Below are 19,509 nucleotides of genomic sequence, written 5' to 3'. Positions count from 1 at the left end.
TTTCATGGGAGAAATAAGGTCTCAGTGGGCACAGTTTCTGCCTTCTGGCCCCTGGGAGGAGTTGGTCCCTGCCATGGGACCATGTCACTGAGCCACTCCCTAGGGAACCATGGGAAGGATGTTGCTCAGGTGGGCCTGCTGTGAGCTGGGCCCAGGCCAGGCAGGTCTGTGCTGCCCAACTGAGCGGTTGTGGCAGTGTCCCCCTCAGGTGTCCTCACCCTGCCTGCCTCCTGCTCTGGCCCCCTCTCCCACCCTTACATGACAGTGGCTTCTTACAATCATGTCTTGTCACCTCCCTGGATCTTCCCGCCACATGCCTCTGCTCCCTCTTCTCCACGGCGCTGCCATTTATCAAAAATGGCCTCTCACACTTATTTGCTCATGGTCTCCCCAGCCAGGATATGAGCTCCTCCAGGCACAGACTCAGCTTGTTCTACGCCTCCCCTGCCCATGTCCCCGAGTCCAGAGCTGAGCTGCCACACACTAGGCTTGATTCCCAGAGGGCGCAGTGATGATCGTCTGGGGCCTAGTGGTTGGTTGATTGATTGATTGATTGCCCATTTGGATCTGAGTGTAGAAGGCCTCAGGCCTGGTTACAGATGCCCACTGCACCTCGTGCTAGGTCATTTAGTGATGAGAGAAGCAGCAGAGGGTGCCCTGATGAACAGGCAGATGGAACTGAGCAGAAGAGGGGGTGACTTCCTGAGGTCAGAGTGGTATTCTTTCCTGAGACGAGAGATGGTCTCTGGCCTAAGTGAGGACAAGGGATGTGGGGCTGGCACTCCTACCCCACTGTCTCAGCCTGGGAGTCCCAGCTAGAGGACCTCTGGGCCTGGGTTCCCTGTGTATCCATCTGCACCTCCAGATCATACAAGGTGGCCTGAGGCCACAGCTGTGAGCAGCAGCTGCCCTCCCCGTGAGGAGGGTAATCCTTTCTCATTTCTCTCTCAATCCCTTTCCTTCAAGGAGAAAATCTCAGTTTGGTGCCAGTGTGGCTCTCACACCCTCCAGCGCGCTAATCCCAGTTGTTTAACAAACAGCCAGCGCCCCGCTGGCCCTTCCATGGCCAGCGTCCCTGCAGGCAGCAGCGACACCACCTTACAGTTTAGGTTCCTTCTGCCTACAGCAACCTCAGCTTCCATTTAAGTATGAATATGAAGTCATTTTTAAAGTACTTAAAAATGCAAGTCAATTTAAAGAGAAACTTTGAGTAAGTCACAGCAGGTAAGTGGGTTGTGTCGTGGGGACAGAAGTCGGAGGCCCCAGTGGAGGCTGAGCCCCACAGGCTGCCAGCCAGGCAGCCCTGAGGAAGCACCCCCTGCTCCTCAAACCCTAGTTCCTACATGTGTATGGTCATACCCATGTCCCTGGGACGCTATAAGGCCGATTCGACAGGACGTGTATATGAGGACAGGTGGGCACCACCTGTCCCACATATGGAAGGGGAAGGGCTGACCCACACATGAGAGAGATGCCGGCTGTGTCCCCCACCATGGCTGGCCTCAGCAGCCTAAGGAGGCAGAGTGTGGGCTTGGAAAGTGAAGCCAAGCCTGGCCTTGACACCACGATGCCCAGCTTCCTTGGGACAGACCCTCCCCAGGCCCAGCCCATAGTTATCCCTGACGGTCCAAGGACACAAGGATACGGCACCGTGAAGATTCTGCCAGGCTCTGGCAACCAGACCATTAGGGCGATGCATGCAGACGGGGCCAGTAACACACCCGTAGGGTGCTGGCTGGTGGGCACAGCATACCAGCTTGGGCCTCACCATGTTCAGACAGGGGAGAAGTGGGGAATTGAAAGGGAGGGAAGTCCAAACCAGCACAAGAACGGGGCAGTGAAAGTACATCAGCTTATGCGAGACCACAGAAGAGCCACTAAGAAGACCCCTGCAGGTCCAGGTTGGGTTCTAGAAGACCTAAATCGGGGTGCAGACAAGAAACCCCAGCGCATGACACTCAGGCAGGAAGGAGTGTGCACAAATGTTGACCAAAAGTAGAACACTGGATTCTAGTGCGCCAGGCATGAAAGGGCAGTGGGAAACATTTCCTTACTAAGAGGGGAGGAAAACCGATAATCAGTGACTGTACAGGCAGAGGCTTTTCCGGACCCTGTGTTTCTAAAATAAAGCCACGGTGGGAGCTGACACAGGGATGACGGTTCCAGAGGGCGGGGAGGGAGACCCGCTCTTTAGAAGAAGATGGAAACAACATGGGATGGAAACAACATGGGCGGGTTTGCCCCTAGAAGGTGATGGGAGCCTCTCTGACCTGCAAGCCAAGGCCAGTAAGCAGGAGAGGCATGTGGACCCCAATATGTCAGGGTACCCCAACATGCCTCTCCTGACAGTGCCTGCAAACCCTAAGACATGGGCCTACTGGGACTTGGGGCAGAGCCTTCCCTGCTCTGCCCAGATGCCCTTATGCAAGGAAGGGCCTGAAGTCACAGACACCCAGGCTGGGCCTCCACCCTCCTCCCACTCCAGGTCACCATAGAGCAGCTGCCAGGTGCCAAGGTGGAGCTGGCAGGTGGGAGAGCCGCTGCTGCCAGAGCAGAAGGTGTCTGAGCAAGCTGGGGCGGGGTGCAGGGCCAGGGGACAGTAGTGCTGAGTCATAGCCCTGCCCAGGCAGGCTGATGCTTGGCCTCCATGGGGGGCGACAAGTGGCAGCTCTGGGGGAATGGAAAGGCCCAGGACCTCAGACTGCTTGCTGATCCCCACACTGGGGCTGAGCACTCTCCAAGGGGCACGTGTGTCATGTCTGCAAGAAAACCGGGGGCCTGCTGGTACCCTGGGTATGTGGTCTCACCCTGCCTGCTGGCCCTGAGACTTGGGCTGCCCTCTGCCTCTGGGGTTCTACCCCTGTTTGCCCACAGCTGGCCATCTGAGTGGCTTCTGCTTGGGCATCAAACACAACCATGCTTCTCCATTTATTCAGTCTAGATGTGGGCCTACCTCCTCAATGGGACCAAATTCTGCCCCCCACCCCCGATTTACCCCTTTCTGATAGCCCAGGACTCAGCGTCTCAGCTTGGAGTGGGCTTTCCTTGGGTAGGGAGGGAGTCCGCAGAGTGAGGGGCTTGGCTTCTTGTTTCCACCTCCCTCCTGGTGATGAGCGAGTCCCACCCGCCAAGGCCAGGCCTTCTCCAGGCCTGTAAGCTGATAAGCTGTCTTCTCTCCTTGGAGACCCCTGGCTTAGCCTGTCTTGGGCAACACCTTGGTGACCTTGGCCCTAGGCTCTCTTCCTCTGTAGGGGAGCATGCACAAATGCACACAAGAAAAGCAAGGTGCTGCACAGCCTTGCTCCGCCCTGCTCTGTCCTGGCCCTTAACTCAGCCGTGAGCAAGGACAGTAGTGGACGTAAGTGTTACCAGCCCCACTCCGTCACCAGGCACTGTCCACCATACAGCCCTGCCTCCCCCTCCCCTAGCCCTTGCCCATGCTGCTGCCCTGTCACCTGGATAACTACATGTAGGAGCCCACCCTGTTCTATTCAGATAGGGCACTCCTAACTCACACTCTAGTTGGCTTCCAACTTGCTCAGAGAAACAGCAGAACCCCTTACAGTAACCTCCTGTCAGCCCCTCACATTCAATGCCAGCTACCCACCTGCTTTCCTGTCTCTCAGACTGGCCAGGCACATTCTCACCTCAGGGCCTTTGACCCAGCAGTTACACTCCCCTCACCATCTGCTCATGGTCACCTGTCACTTGTCAGGAAGCAGGCTCTGCCCACCTTCACAGACCTACAGCCTTCACCCCAGCGCCCCCGACCCGACTCTGCAGCTTGGCACCCTTCTCCATCAATTTGCTGCCTTTGGCCTGATTCTGACTTCCCTCCATCTGTGAAAACTCAGGCATGGGTGTTGGCTTCGTTCAACAGTGCCCCCTAACCCCACCCCAATGCCAGGCTCAAAGCCCCAGCCCCAGTAAGTGGTAAGTAACCCCTGACTCCTCCCCTCAGCCCCTCTCGCTCACCTCAGCCCAGCTCCACACTGTAACCCATACCTTCTCTCCCTGTACACTCTGCTGCAGGCACACCACAGCTAGCCACACACAGACCTGGGCACGCACTTACATTTTCCCACACACATACACGGACCTGCACACAGGCACATACCTAGACCAGTGCTTACACACACACATACACAGTCCTGCAAACAGGCACATACACACATCTGCAAGTGTGCAACCCCCCCCACACACACACTCAACCCACATGGTCACAAATATGCACCTACACAGTGGGCACCTCTGATCAACCCTGCTTTGTCCTCTCACCTGTGACTCCTCTCTCTGTCCAGCCACTCTGACCTTCCTTCATCTCCCCAGTCACACTGTGATTCATCTCTCCCCTCGCCCACAGGGCCTTTGCACATGCCTTTCCTCTGCCTGGCACTCTTTCCCTCACCCATTTGCTCAGTTTCCAGCCAGACCCAGCAGTGCTGTGGTGGGGGATTGTGGGTGTCAGGCCCTGGGGAACCGTGAGCACTTACTGAACCAGGGAACAATGTGGTCGTCCTGCCCTTGGCCCTTTGTCTTTAGGCTGACGGGGAGTCCTAAAGAAGCCCACTAAAGCCCAGAGTAGACTAAAAGAGATAGGACTGGCAGGAGCCTCACATAAAGGCAAAGAAGCTGACCCTCAGAATGGGATTGTCTTGAGGTCCCATTTGGACCTTGGCCAAAGCTCCTGTTCACAGGCCTCCCTCCCTATGTCAGTGCACATCCCTGTTCCCCACCCCCAGTTCTATACACCCTGGAATGTGGCCGAGCCCTGCAGAGCCGCGGGGAGAATTCTGAGTGGGCCTTCTGCTTGTTTGATTCTGGTGATCTGAAGGAAGAGGGTACCTCTAATAGAGGGACCCACCTCGGATGTGACTGTTGGGGGCTGCCCCATGCAGATGGCAGAAGCTCCCAGACTTGGCCCAGTGCACACAGTCACCACCTGGCTGTGTTTCTTTCCCCTCTACTCCCATGTTCCCTTGTGGCTGCCCTGGTCAAGGACCACGTGGCCAGCCCCAGGCTCCCCGCCCATTACCCCCAAACTGCTCTCCTGATTCTCAGAAGCTTGGCCCTTAGCCTTGGGGTCATTCCAAAACACAAGTCACACCTCCTTGGATAAGGCAGCTTTGGACTGAAGGCTGGGTTTGCGAGATTCACCCTCTCATGAATCTTGGTACCAGCTGAGGGCCACTAGGTCAGGTGTTCCAGTCCACAGGACGGATGATGTGGGCCCTAAGTGACCTTCCACTGGTGGGTGAAGCCAGGACCAGGCAGGAGCCTGCCTCTTTCTCTTGCACAAGTTGGCCTCCTCACTATTTTTATTTTTGGAGTGACTTACCCGTAAGACTTGTGTGTTTCTTTGTTTTGTTTTGTTTTGTTATTGTTTGGGGGTTTTTTGGGGTGTTAAAATAGATGTAATGTAAAACTTACCATTTTAGCCATTTTTAAGTGTACAGTTCAGTGGTATTAAATACATTACTAATGTTGTGCAACCATCTATCTCTGAATTTGATGGCTCTAAGGATCTCATATACGTGGAATCATACAGTGTCCTTTTGTGACGGGCTTATTTCACTGAGCATAAAGTCCTCAAAGTTCATCCATGTTGAAGCACGTGTCTTTCATTTTAAAGGCTGAATAATATTCCCTTGTATGGGTGCATCACATTTTACTTATCCATTTATCTGCCAACGGACACTTGGATTGTTTCTACTTCTTAGCTATTGTGAATAATGTGGTTATGAGCACAGGTGTACAAAAATGTCCTCAAGACCTTGATTCCCATTCTTTTGTGTAAATACCCAGGAGTGGAATTGCTGGTAATCCTATTTTTACTTTTAAAAAAATTTTTTTTAATGTTTTTATTTATTTTTGAGACAGAGGGAGACAGAGCATGAGCAGAGGAGGGGCAGAGAGAGGGGGAGACACAGAATGTGAAGCAGGCTCCAGGCTCTGAGCTGTCAGCACAGAGCCCGATGCGGGGCTTCAACTCACGGAGTGTGAGATCATGACCTGAGCTGAAGTCGGATGCTTAAATGACTGAGCCACCCCGGCGCCCCATTTTTACTTTTTTTTTTAAGTTTATTTATTTATTTTGAGAGAGGGAGCAAGTGGAGGAGGGGCAGAGAAAGAGGGAGAGAGAGAACCCCAAGCAGGCTCCACACCATCAGTGCAGAGCCTGACATGGGGCTCGAACTCATGAACCATGAGATCCTGACCTGAGCTGAAATCAAAAGTCAGACGCTTAACTGACTGAGCCACTCAGGCGCCCTTCTATTTTTAATTTTTTGAGGAGGAACCGCCATACTGTTTTCCATAGCAGCTTCACCATTTTATATTTCTACCAACACTGAACAAGGGATCTAATTTCTGCTTATTCTTTTCTTGTTGTTTTTTTTTTCAATATAGTAGTCATTTGTATAGGTATGAGGTGATATCTTACTGTGGTTTTGATTTGCATTGCCCTAATGGTCCGTGATGTTGAGCTTCTTTTCATGTACTTCTTGGCCATTTATTTTCTTCAGAGAAACGTCCATTCAAGTCCTTTACCCAATTTTGAATCAGGTTGTTTTGTAGCCAAGTTTTAGTTCTCTGTATATTCTAGATATTAATCCTTTATCAGATATAGGAATTGCATGTAGTCTCTTCCATCCTGTAGGTTGCCCTTTTACCTGTTGATAGTGCCTTTTTATGCACAAAATTTATTTTTGATGGAGTCCTGTTTGTCTAATTTTTCTTTTCTTAAATTTTTTTAATGTTTATTATTTTTGAGAGAGAGAGACAGAGCATGAGTGGGGGAGGGGCAGAGAGAGAGAAACACACACAGAATCCAAAGCAAACTCCAGGCCCTAAGCTATCAGCACAGAGCCCGATGTGGGGCTTGAACCCATAAACTATGAGATCATGACCTGAGCCGAAGTTAGACACTTAACCAACTGAGCCACCCAGGTGCCCCTGCTATTTTTTTCTTTTGTTGTCTGTGCCTTTGGTGTCATATCCAAGAGATCATTGTTAAATTCAAGTTCATGCAGCTCTTGACCTATGCTTTCTTCTATGAATTCTGTCGTTTTAGGTCTTACATTTAAGTCTTTGATCTGCTTTAAGTTAATTTTTGTATATGGTGTTTGGTAAGGGCATCACCATTTTTTAAGGAAACCCCAGCCTGGCAGGAGAGACCAGAGAAAGAAAGGACACAGTAGAAAGAGACTCAGGCCACAGGCAGGGACAAGGTACCCTGCTGGCGGGGTGGCAGCCACGCGTGAGCTGGCCTGTGAAGAATAGGCGGAGTTCTGGTATAGGAGCAAGGCGAGGGGGCCACTGATGAGCAGGCTGGGGTGACTGAGCCAGCCCTCCAGAGCACAGCCTGTGCTGGGCCTGGAGAGGTCCGCGGGCCGAAGCTGCAAGGGGAAGGATTTGGGTTTGAGAAGGATCTGGAGGCAGGGCGATCATGTGCAGCACTGCAAGGAAGCGGCCAATGTCTTGGTCTGTTTGGGTGCAGCTCTGCATGGAGGCAGAGGAGTGGCCTGCATGACCTCAGGCCATGTCACCTGTCTGAGCTAGACCATGTCCCAAGATTGGGGTCACTGCAGGGTGCCCCAAGGCATGGAGACCTGGTGCCTTGTTGCTGCTTGTCTAGGTGACAGTAAACGGTGGAAGGAACCTGCCCTTCTGGATGATCTTTGTCCCTGTCATTAACCAACTGAGAGAGAATTGGTCACTTGGGGCTGGGGTGTACCTTAGATTTTCAAGCACAAATTGAGGAAAACAGTAATGACAACATGGGGCACCCCCGGCCTGTCTGGCATTGCCTTCAGGAAGGAGGGCATCAGCACTCCTGCAGGAGTGGTGCCCTGGGCGGCAGCTGCTGGGGACTTTGGACTCCTTTCTACACCCAGGGGGCTTCTGGGTCATCAGTAGGGACCAAGGAACAGCCACTGGGTCCCTGCTCCACACACTCAGAGTCCAGGGTGGAGAGAGGCAAGTCCTGGGTAGCATGAGAGACAGGGCCTTGTTAAAGCCCTGACTCTTGTTTATAAAACCTTTCTTACAACAAAAGTTCATCAAGAAGATACAAGAAATATGGTAAAATGCAAAGAAGAAAAAAATCCCATGTAATTCCACAATGTAGAACTCACTGCTGCTCAGATCCCTTCCTTGACCTCTGCTTACACGGGATACATACCCAGCATGTCCCCCATCCTCAGTCTGATGGGACTGTGGAAAAGCAGCAAAGTTCCTCAGTCTCTTCAAGCCTGAGTCTTTCCCTTCCTCTCTCCCACCAGTGCTTACTGAGTTCCCGTGGTATGCAGGGTACTGTGCTGCTCCAGGCCTCAGGGGACAGGCACCCACAAGTGATGAGGACACTGGGGCACTGGCTGCCACTGGCTGGGGACTAGGCTCTGCACTGAACACTTCATCTCTAACAGATGCTTGTGACCGGTGAGAGACAGGCTCTGTGATGTGGAGTCAAGTGCCCAGGCCACACAGCTGGGATGAAACTCATCATCCTGGAAGCACTGGGGGCACATGAAGTTTCTACTGAGAGGGAGAGGTGGTGTGAGAGGTGCTTATAGGGCCCCTGGCCACAGAGGCAGGTGGGCCAGGGAAAGATCCGGCACTCAGGGCCTGCTTTGGAGCAGAATTGCCAGGTCTAGCAGGCACAGAGGCCAGCTGGGAGAATGGACCGGTGGAGAAACAAGATGAGGCCCTTGGGTCTTGGGATCTGTCAGGCACCTTGGGTCCTTCCCAACCAGGACCTATCATGAGGGGAATGGGGACATTAGAGGGGAGGACACTGGCCATGGCAGAATGAGGAGGCTGCAGGGGGCAGCCAGGCTGGGACAGAGGTTGGAAGAAGGAGGCAAGAGTTGTGTGGGGCAGGCTCCCAGGTCGGGAGAGCAGAGCCTGAGCTTTGGGACTGCCCTGGAGGGGAGGGCTCTGGCTCAGCTGCTCATAGGTCAATGGGGGAGGCCCAGGAAGAGCATCCAGGCATCCTAGGTCAGCAGGTGGCTGGCTAGGGCTGGGCACTGAGGTGCTGAGGCCCTGCCTAGGGCATGAGCACAACTGTTCTTTGCTGACCATCAAGGTGGGAGGCAGGGACATGATAGACTTGGCCTGAAACCAGGAAGCCAGTGGGCTGCCCCTTGCCTTGCCCTGAACTCAGCATTTCTTAATGCCCTCAGACATACTCTGGCCTGTCTTGCTTCCCACATATGGCTGCTGCCCTGCATCCCACCCCCCAGTCCCTGCTCCCCTAACTGGGCCCACCTAGCCTGAGCCTCCCTCCCCCTCACCCACCAGGAGCCAGGCTGCTATCTACCCCGTGGTGCTCCCAGCCTGGGGTCTCCACCTTGCTCTGTTCCCTGCCTGTCTGCTTGCTGCCAGGCCTGGCCAGCCTCCTTCTGGTGAATGTCCTGCCCTGGGAGAGCAGGAGTGACTTAGCTCCTGAGAGCTGGTGGTGAGTGGGGGTCATCCAGTTACTCTGGCATGGGACCTCACCATAAACCAAGGAGGGGCCAAGACCCATTGATGCTGTGGCACATGTGGGTACAGTCCCAGCAAGTGTAGTAGAGGGTGAGGGAGGCCGTGGGAGGGACATCACAGCAGCATTGCCATATTGAATCCTAATGACCACCAGACCCAGAGACTGAGGCTCTGGGAGGGGGAGGTTGCCTGGGTCCAGTGGGCAGGGAGGGGTGGCAGGGCTCCGTACTCACTCCCTCACTCTGAAAACGCTGGTATGGCTCTGGGTACCCTTTCCTCAAGCACCAGACTTCAGGCAAACTGGCTCACCAGGAGGGGTGTGGGGCGTGGCTCCCAGGCACGTTTGTTTTGCTGTGGTTTGGGCACGACTCAGCAGAGTTCCGAGGAAGGGAGGGGGTTTAATTCACCCTTCCCCAGGCTGCTTCCTGACGAAGTCCGAGGTCTGACCCTTTCCCACCCAGCCTGCAGTGGGAGGAGGCTCACCCTCTTCTCTGTGTTGGCAGGTGAAGGGCGGATGTCCAAGGCAGGGGGGCCGCAGGGAGCACCCGCGGCACCAGTGGCTGGCCTTCCAGCCGCACTTAGCAGCATCGCCACAGCAACCAGCAACCAGACGGCAGCAGCCTAGGCAGCCGCTACAGTACAGCTTCCCACCGTCGGAGAACAGGGAATGACTACGGCGTATCAGGCCCCACATTGGCCTGGGCAGGTGGCGTGTCACTAGAGGGAGGGCTCGGCCACCTCCTCACAAAAGAAGATCGCCATGCCAGCCGGAGAAGAGGTGCTGGGGCAGGGGCTGCAGCGTGGCACAGCCTCGCCCCCCCACCTGCACTGAGCGCTTCCAGGGCGCGGGGCTCCGTCTGCCGGGCATACCCAGCCTGCATCTCAGCGTCCCCTGCTTGGTGGCAACAGGGAGAGGTGCCCCGTCCCCTGCTCTGCATCTGGGCCCGCCGCTGCCGGACCATGGGATGTCGGCAAAGCTCAGAGGAGAAAGAGGCGGCGCGGCGGTCCCGGAGAATTGACCGCCACCTGCGCTCAGAGAGCCAGCGGCAGCGCCGTGAGATCAAGCTGCTCCTGCTGGGCACCAGCAACTCGGGCAAGAGCACCATCGTGAAGCAGATGAAGATCATCCACAGTGGTGGCTTCAACCTGGAGGCCTGCAAGGAGTACAAGCCCCTCATCATCTACAACGCCATCGACTCGCTGACCCGCATCATCCGTGCCCTGGCCGCCCTCAAGATCGACTTCCATAACCCGGACCGCGCCTACGACGCAGTCCAGCTCTTCGCGCTGACGGGCCCTGCTGAGAGCAAGGGTGAAATCACACCCGAGCTGCTGGGGGTCATGCGGCGGCTGTGGGCCGACCCCGGGGCACAGGCCTGCTTCGGCCGCTCCAGCGAGTACCACCTGGAGGACAACGCCGCCTACTACCTGAACGACCTGGAGCGCATTGCCGCGCCCGACTATATCCCCACTGTCGAGGACATTCTGCGCTCCCGGGACATGACCACGGGCATAGTGGAGAACAAATTCACCTTCAAGGAGCTCACCTTCAAGATGGTGGATGTGGGCGGGCAGAGATCAGAGCGCAAAAAATGGATCCACTGTTTTGAGGGTGTCACAGCCATCATCTTCTGTGTGGAGCTTAGTGGCTACGACCTGAAACTCTATGAGGACAACCAGACGGTGAGTGTGCCAGGCTTTTCCTCTGCTTGTTCCTACCACCTCTGGCTCCTGGGAAGGGGGTGGGCTTGAGGGTATGGGCAGGGCAGGACAGGAGAGGCTGCAGTCAGAAGGGGAGCCAGGGTGGTTCCAGCGACATGCTGTCTTTGGGAGCACAGTGTGCAATGTGCTGGGTATCACGGCCACTACAGGACCTTGGAGTAGTGTCTGCTGTCACCTTTCTCAGTGGCTGCCCCAGCATGGGCAGGTCCCGTTCTGACCTCAGTACCCTGACAGGCCCTCAGGGCTCTGAATACCCTCTGAGTAACCACCATACCCTCGGGCTCCACCGGGTATGGATGCCCTCATCCAGCTGCTGACAGCACTGCCCTCTAGGTGCTCATAGACCCTAGGTGCCCAGGTAGCCCCCGCCTGAGTGCCGCGAGCAGCCCACACCCTATGCCTGAAATACTCTAGGCATGGAGAGCCATCCCTTTGCTGAGTGGGGTCTGCTCCACAGCCCCAAGAGCATGTTGCTTGGAGCCCAGAGGACACCTGGAGGTCACTGGGGAAGCTCGGCCCTGTGAGGGGCTTCACTTCAGGTGATGTTGGGGGGCATTCAGGTGTGGGGGAGGGTAACGCTGGAGGCTGGGAGGGAGGTTGACAGATCTGCAGGATGAGAGTGGAGACAAGACCCAAGCTAGGGATCCAGTTGTTGGTCCATGTGGCAATTCAGTAAATACACAAAACTCCTGCCAATCCCTGGCACTGTGGGTCCTGGGAACTGCAGCCATGGCCCCACAACCCCATCTGGATCCTGGGAGTCTGGCGGTGACAGGGTTAAGAACTATTTCTGAGGTTTAATCCCCAGGATTTGGGTGGGTATGGGGATTCTTTCAGGCCCTCAGCCCAGGCTGAGAACCACTGTGTGGGGCAGGAGGCTCAAAGGCATGTGGTGGGTGGAGGCCCCAGAGACTGTATGTAGCGTAGGGAGGTACAATCAGGGTTGGTGCTGAGCCAGTGAGGGGCTCGATGGGGAGCCTGGGCAGGGAAGGGAGCCAGGCCGCTGGCAAGGAGAAGGTGGGCAACCGATGCAGCTCAACCAAGGCAAAAGGCCCAGTGCACAAGCAACACAGTCTCCTTGGGCGCCCAGGGGTGGTGGTGGATGCTGAGCAGCCAGATGGGATGGGATTGGCCAAGGCTGCCCCACCCGGCTGTCCTGCAGAGGAGGTGTTGTGCCCGGCAGAAGCACTGAGCAAAGACCTGGAATCTGCTCTTAAGAGATCTTTGATCCTGGAGGTGGGGGGCATGGGGGCAAACAGAAGTCTGCAAGTAGGTGTAGGTGGTATGGGACTGTGGGTGCCAGCAGCTCAGGGAGTCGGTGGGCTGGCAGGGGAAAGGGTGACAGTAGTCATCAGGGGGACCCACCATGCTGAGAAATGGCAGGGATGGGGGGCTGACCCTACAGGGTTCAGGAAACCAGGGCAATGGCAAGGAAGGAGCTTAGTCCTTCACTCAGTCTTTTTTTAAGGCAGGTGGTGGCTTTATTCTTTGGGTTTAGCTGGGAGTCTTAGTTGGCCCTGTGGCCCCAAGAAAGTCTGTGGATGGCTACGGGCTGTGGCCATCCTGCCAGGTGCCTGAGCATTTTTCTGGATAGAGAGAAGGTCTTCAGCTTTCGTCAGGTTTTCAAGGAAGCCCGGCCTCTTGGAGAAGAGGAAAGAAACAGCTGCAGGTAGTTACGGAGACAGAGGCAGGGCTCCCCTCGTCTCTCCTGTATGCATCCAGGGGTCTCTCCAGGGCCATGCCAGGCAGTGATGGTATGAGGGTGTCTGGGCTGAGGACACCGCATCCACAGGGCAGGGCCTGCCTTGCTCCCAGTACTATGTGGTCCCTAGGGGTTCTAGTTCCTCTTATTCTTCTGCCTGCACCCACTTCAGTGCCATGTGTGGTTCTGGGCAGAAGGAACATCCCAGCCGACAGGCGAGGTCAGGCTCTTTGATGAGGCATTGCTGTGAGCAGAGGACTTGGGGCTGACCAGGCCATGATGCAAAGCAAGTTGCTCAGGTGAGGCCCCAGAACACGGTACTCCTGTGGTCAGCTCTCCAGGCTTCTGCCTGTGTCTGCTGTGTCCTGAGGCTGGTGGTAGCCTGTGCTCTGGGACCTTCCCAGATCTTCCTTGGATCTTGGGGCTGCCTCATTTGTCATCTCCAGAGCAAGCATGGCAAATTCCTCCAGCAATGGGCCAGGCTCCCAGATCGTCTGTTGGTAGGTTCTGTCAACCAAGCCAGTGCCCACAGGTGTGGCAGGACGTGGGAGGCAGGATGCCTGGGGCCTGAGCTGGTCACGTGCTTCATGGAGGGATTTGGTTATTATCTCTGCTCTCTGAACCTATCAGCCAGGAGGCCACCCAAGTGTCCTTAAAGATGGGCCCGAGCCCAGGCCTTCTCCTGCCTGAGGCCCCACCGGCTCCACCTGGCCCATGCCTGCCTCCTTGCTGCCCCTCCCCTCTCTCCTCTGACCTTCGTGGGCTTGTTTCACTCACACGCTCTGCTGTCTCCAGCCTTAAGTGTGTGACCACCCTGTCTCTGCCTGCCCCAGTTCTTCAGGTCTCATCTCAGGTGTTACCTTCTTGAAAGGCCTTCCCTGACCCCAACACCAGCACACCCCTCCATTGCAGCCTGTCAGTACAGGTGGGTCCCCTCTCGTGAGCAAGTGAATGGCTGCCCAGTTGGGCTGGGTGGACGAAGGACTGGACAGGCAGCCCCACACAGGCCCTCGCATCACTAGCCTACTCCCAGCCCTGTCCCTGTGGCGGCACAGCGGGCAGCCCTGGGCAGTATTGGCAGCTGCCGGCCTGGCTTGCGGGGGTAGGGGTGTTTCTGGGAAGCCTGCATTTGCCAGGCTCTGGAGCTGCTCAGGGCATTTTCTGAAGGGAGGGACTAGCAGCCAGGCCTGCACCCCACCACTGCTGCCACCCTGGTCTCAGCAGGCCTGGGGAGGTAGTTGTTCCCCAGAAAAGGAAATTCCTCATGAGAAACTCAAGCAGGGCTGGAAATTCACTGGATTCCAAATAGTTGTGACCTTTCATGCTCTACCAGCAATATCTCGGGATGGAAAACAAACAGGCTGCCGAGGAAAGACAATACCCTCCGTGATTCCTCCAGCCGGCTGGCCGCTGTGGTAGGCTGACAGCCCAGGGGAGAGCCGGGCCAGGCAGAAAGCAGAGCCTGCCTCTGCCGGCGCCTACAGGCAGCTCCCGTCACCACCGCTGGCCCACCTCTTCTGTGCCCCTGTCCTCCTCCTGCCCGGCCAAAGCAAGTGCCGCCATAGGGGATGGGACAGGACTGCCACCCATGCCTTCTTTTCAAGGGCCCTGAACTGTCTTTCTTGGGCCGCAGCAAAGGCAAGGCAGCCAAGAACCAGCCATGGTGATTTTTGCAGAAACCAAGGGAACCTGGGGGCCCGGTGCCAGGCTCTGGACATGGCTCCCCAGAGCTCTTCTCCCCCGCTCGGCTCTCAAGGTCTCGTCTTCCCTCTGACAGCGGGCTGGCAGAGCCCCCCGCCCCCATGCCTGGCAAACGAGCCACAGCCACCACCACCACCTCCCCCCACCCACCGCCCGCTGGCATCTGCGTCAGCACGTTGCCAAGGGTAACGTCAGGATCTCTAGGCTCCTGGGCGTGGAGGGCTGTGGAGGGCTACAGCAAGCGCAGGGCAGCACCTGGGCAGGGGGAGGCAGATTCCGGGTGTCCGTGGACCATGGCAACGAGTAGATATGCAAGAAGCCAGGCCCAGCCTTGATTGTGATTCCCCACCCTCATCCTGGAAGGATTTAATGGGTCCTCGGGCCTACCTGGGGCCCCATGCCCCTATACAGTACCAGCAGGCACCTGGGGCCTCCAGAGTCACGTGGGCCTCTACTATCGCCACATGGGGCCCCCTCAGAGAGCACAGGGATGTGTCACCTGACTGATCCTGTGGGGTGGCTGTGCCTATTGTCCCAGTCACTGGTGGGGGAATAGATGGGAGTGCCCAGGCTTAGGACAGGTCATGATCCCTCCCTGAGCCACACCTACAGCCTGGGGCCACACCAGGTCTCCCTGCCTCTGGCCTGCCTTTTCTGGGAAAGCCATTTCCTGGCAGCTCCGCCTTCCTTCTGGGCCTGTCCCTGGCCTCTTCCAGGAGTAAAGAAAGACAGAGCTTTAAACTCAGAGGCTCAGCCATGGCCCCCCTCAGGCGCAGAGGTGTGCCGACTAAGCACCTATCCCACTGTGATAGCCCCAAGAGGCTATGTGCCCAAGGCCCCCTGTGGGCGTCTCACCCAACTTCTCATCACACATCCCACCAGGTAGGGCCCCAACACCCTGCTGGGAACCGTGGGAAGGCACAGGGGGTGGGCATTTGCTACTGAATCTCTGCCCCTGTGGATCTGCTAATGGACTCTGCGGCTGCTTAATGGTATGGGGATTCTTCAGAAGGGGCAGATTAAAAGGCCTGCCTAGGAAGTGTCAAAGTGTTCTCATGTGAAAACCCACAGGGAGCTCACTAGTTACCCATTTTCTGGTGGAGCTGTTAGTGTTCCCAGCCCTGTAGAGGGTCTGTTGTGCACGTGTTGTGCACGTGTTGTGCACCTGCTGTGTACCTGCTGTGCAGATGTAAGGCCTAGACTCGAGGCCAGACGCCAAGGTGAGCCCAACCATCCAAGCAGCACAAGGAGCTGTTGGGGGGGTAGGGAGGGGGGTGGCTGGTGGGGAGAGGGGCACACATCCAGCATAGTTGCAGCATCATTTCTACAAACCCTCATGTTGCCTTGGGATACCTGCCCCTCCTTCAGAACCTGGCAGGTAGCAGTTCCCAGGGGTGTCCCTTGATTTGCTTTCATCTAGGACCAACTGTGACCACAGGTGCTCTGGGCCATGGCAAGGCTCAGTGTGGGAGCCCTGGCATCCCCACTGCTTATCCAACAGACAGCTGGTTGATGTGTATTGAGGAGGGTCCCTAGGGCGATGGGTAGAACACAGGAACATGCCCTTTAGGGGGTCAGGTTCAGCAGGTGGCGGGGGCTACATAACCAGACTCTAGACTATCGATGTTACCTCTGCCTAGCTCTGGCCCTCAGCTGGGGCCTCCTCCTCATCCTGGGGCCCTCAGTTCCCAGGGGAGCTGAACTCCAGACAGGTCACAGGCCCACAGCCCTGTCATCCACCCACCCTAGATGGCATGTGCTATGGGCACAGGGTTGGCACACAGTGGTGCTCAGCAGACTGGATTGGGCAGGAAGTATGCAGGCTGGGGAAGAGCCAGAGTTCAGAGTCCCATCTTCTGGGTGCACAGCCACTGGGACACTCAGCCCTTCTGGGGAGCCCCTGAAAGTGCCGGGCCCTAAGGGGTGGCCTGTGCAGTGTGCCCCAGAGGAGGGGTCTGCTCAAGGCTGTCTTACAAACTGTGTACCCACACCCTAGGACTGCTTTATCATTCAGCCCTAAAGGGAACTGGTTTTGGCACTTTAAAACGTTGTGTTGTGTCATGAAATGGCAACATTGTGTTGTGTCACAAAATGGCATGTTAAAGGTGATGCACTGTATTGCAGGAAGACAGGCTTCTACCTATTGTTAACAGAGCTGGTGATCACAGAGCTGGTCCAAAGGAGGTGATTAGAATGAGAAATAGCCAGATGTGGATGATACTTCTGCTTAGATTTAGAAGGGACTTCATATATCCTTTAGTGTCCCTAACCAGCCAGTTTTGCAAGTAAGGAAACTGAGGCCTAGAGATCATGCATCATGTGTCCCTGGGCTCTCAGAGGATGGGGAGTTGCAGTGCTCCCTCAGAGATTCCAGGGGACTCCAGAATCCCCACATCCTGTAGGTACAGGGGTACTTCACGGAAGGCCTTGGGGCGGGACTGGTTTCCACCCTTGGGCTCAGGACAGTTGAGTGGCTGTCAGAGTTGTCCCTGCCCCCACGCCATCAGTGCCAGGACCACAGGCAGCCTGAGCAGAGTACATCCCCACTCTGCCTCATGCTCCTGACTGGTCGAGGACATAGATCCAGGAATTGTGCCATGGGGACTTGGGACAATTCCAGGGAGGCATGCCATTGACCTGCATGGAGGCCACTGGCCTTCCTTCTGCCCCCCAGGCACTGGTCTCCCTGAGCAGCTCCTTCCAGTCTCATGATGTTCCAGGGCCACATCCAATTTGTTGCAACCTCCACAAATTGTGGATGACCCTGGGACATCAGAGACCTCTTGGACCAGAGCCAGGAGGCAGGGCCTGGCTGGCAGAGGGGCCTGGGTTCCTTGGAGTGGACAACCCCAGGCACAGATCTGAGCTGCTCTGAAGAGGCAAAGGCAGTAAGAGAGCTGGGCCATGACAGTGCCTCCCATGGCAGGTACAGGTGGGCACAGGGCTCAGCTGGCCACACACTCTCCCCCGCGGCATCCCTCCCACAGATTAGACCAGCTCTCTCTCTGTGGCTGGCTGCAAGGGGGACAGGCACACTGCATTCACAACTGGATTTCTGGTGGCCCAGAGGTGCTGTCAGTACCTGTGAACAGTCCCTCTGCCTCCATGTGGGCTCCTCAGACTCTGGGCCCATCCAAGGTCCTTGCTCTGTTGCCCAGCCCTTGTCATAGTCCTAACAGGGCTAAGGCCATCTGATTCTCACCTCAGTGAACCCTGGGAGTGAGCCCATGGCCCCCACTCAGTGTGTGGCCACCCTGAGCATCAAATGAGTCCCCACAGAGTGTTGGCTCCAGCCCGTGATGGGCAGAGGTGAAGTGGAGGGAGCGTAGAGAAGGCAGCAGCCATTAGCTGTCACTCCCCTGCAGCACAGCCTGATGCCTATATGTGATCCACAGAACTTGCCAACTGATATGTCAGTTCCTTGGGCTGAGACTTCCTTTCCTGTGTTCCCAGGGAGACATGCAGCCACTGAGGCCATTGTCAATAGCTCTTTCCTATGTTCCTTCATCCCTGTTGCACTGAGAACTTCCACGGGCTCCCATTTTCTGTCTACCTTTGTGCTTGGCTCCTTGCCCGGAGTAAGTCTGCAGTCCCATACCAGCCAAACAGAGGATGAACCTCAGCCCAGGGCTCAGGCCCACCTGCTGCTCAGCATGGCCAGCTCCTCCATCCCTGCTCCGTTCTGTATAGTGGAACTTTGGGATCCTAATACAGCCTTTCATTTATCCCTACCTCCTCATCCTTGGGACCCAGCTCTGCCATTGAGCATATCAGCCACACCTCCATGGTGGTCACCTCCTGCTGTGTCACTGGAGGCCCCTTTCCCCCCAGGCACAGGCTGTCACTAAGCATAGCTGGAATGCGATCCCCATCCCTCCCCCTCTTCCACTGTGACAGACTGCCACACGCTTTGGCAGAATCTGCAATAGGGACCTCCACAGCGTTCCTCGGATCTCTGAGCCTGGTGGCCTTCCCCAAACAGGAAGTCGACTAGCTTGGGCTCCATCGTGGGCCTCCCTCATAGGCGAGTTGGGGTCGGCCTCTTGCCCTAGTGCTGACGAACCAAGAGGGAGGGGGCCAAGCAGGCACTGTCAGCACTGTGCCGGCAGAGTTGGCCCATTACTTGCCTCAGAGGACACTGAAAGCCAAGGTGGCGGCAACAGAGCCCACCGGAGGGCCAGAGCTGCCCAGTACCAGCTCATAAGTGCCAAATTTTCAATTTTTAGGAAGTTGATGAGCTGTTAGACATCATGTTGGTAGCTTAAAATCATCCAGGAGAACATATTCACACCACAGAAATTGGCGGACGCTACAAATCAGCGTCCTCCCAACCTGCTGTTAAACACTCACCAGCCTACTGCAGCCAGTGACCCCAAAGCCTAGCCAGAAGGGCCCCTTCCAGGCAGCCTCATTGATAGGTGAATTACAGGATTCACCATCTGTGTCTTTTTGAAAAGCTAGGCAGTGTCCCCCTTTTTCAGCCTCCTCAGCATTTCCCTACTCTGGCCCTGTGACCGCAGGTGTTATTTCTGTTCACGTTCATCCCGCTTGAGAACAGTAATTTGCCAGAGTGACTCCACGCTCGTCCTGGGCTCCCCCTCCCACTCTCCCCAGGCAGATTTACGAGAATCCTTTCTGCGCAGAGAAGCAGACTCCGAGCTGGGTAGTTCTGCTTTCTCTCTGTCAGCACGTTAGCAGACTAACGTGAGACCATCTGCTCGAGACAGGGCCTGTCCAGTATTCTTCTCCATCTGAGAGGACAAGCCCTGTGATACTCATTCAGGAAGCGTTTCTTACACACCTCTTATGTGCAAGAATCTCACCATCTAGGGACAGAAATGATTGTGTCCCTTCCTCCTCTGAGGTCAGATGAGAATGATATCGCGCAGCCCCTGAAGGGC

At 56.0% G+C, this 19,509-nt stretch overlaps 2 protein-coding genes across 4 annotated transcripts in view; one reads left to right on the top strand and one right to left on the bottom strand.

The window, feature by feature from the left end:
* Nucleotides 1-19,509, bottom strand: part of RSPH14 (radial spoke head 14 homolog) — an 84,031-nt gene that overhangs the window by 24,617 nt on the left and 39,905 nt on the right. The gene's annotated exons all lie outside the window — the stretch shown is intronic.
* The window catches only part of GNAZ (G protein subunit alpha z), a 53,400-nt gene that overhangs the window by 12,966 nt on the left and 20,925 nt on the right, over nucleotides 1-19,509 (top strand). The window contains exon 2 of the mRNA XM_027044125.2: nucleotides 9,987-11,166. Coding sequence (XP_026899926.1) covers nucleotides 10,444-11,166 — 723 coding nt within the window. The 5' untranslated portion in view covers nucleotides 9,987-10,443. The remainder of the gene's footprint in view (nucleotides 1-9,986; nucleotides 11,167-19,509) is intronic.

This window comes from Acinonyx jubatus, chromosome D3, assembly GCF_027475565.1.
Source record: "Acinonyx jubatus isolate Ajub_Pintada_27869175 chromosome D3, VMU_Ajub_asm_v1.0, whole genome shotgun sequence".
NCBI classification, from domain to species: Eukaryota; Metazoa; Chordata; class Mammalia; order Carnivora; family Felidae; genus Acinonyx; species Acinonyx jubatus.
This window is presented reverse-complemented; position numbering and strand designations above follow the sequence as displayed.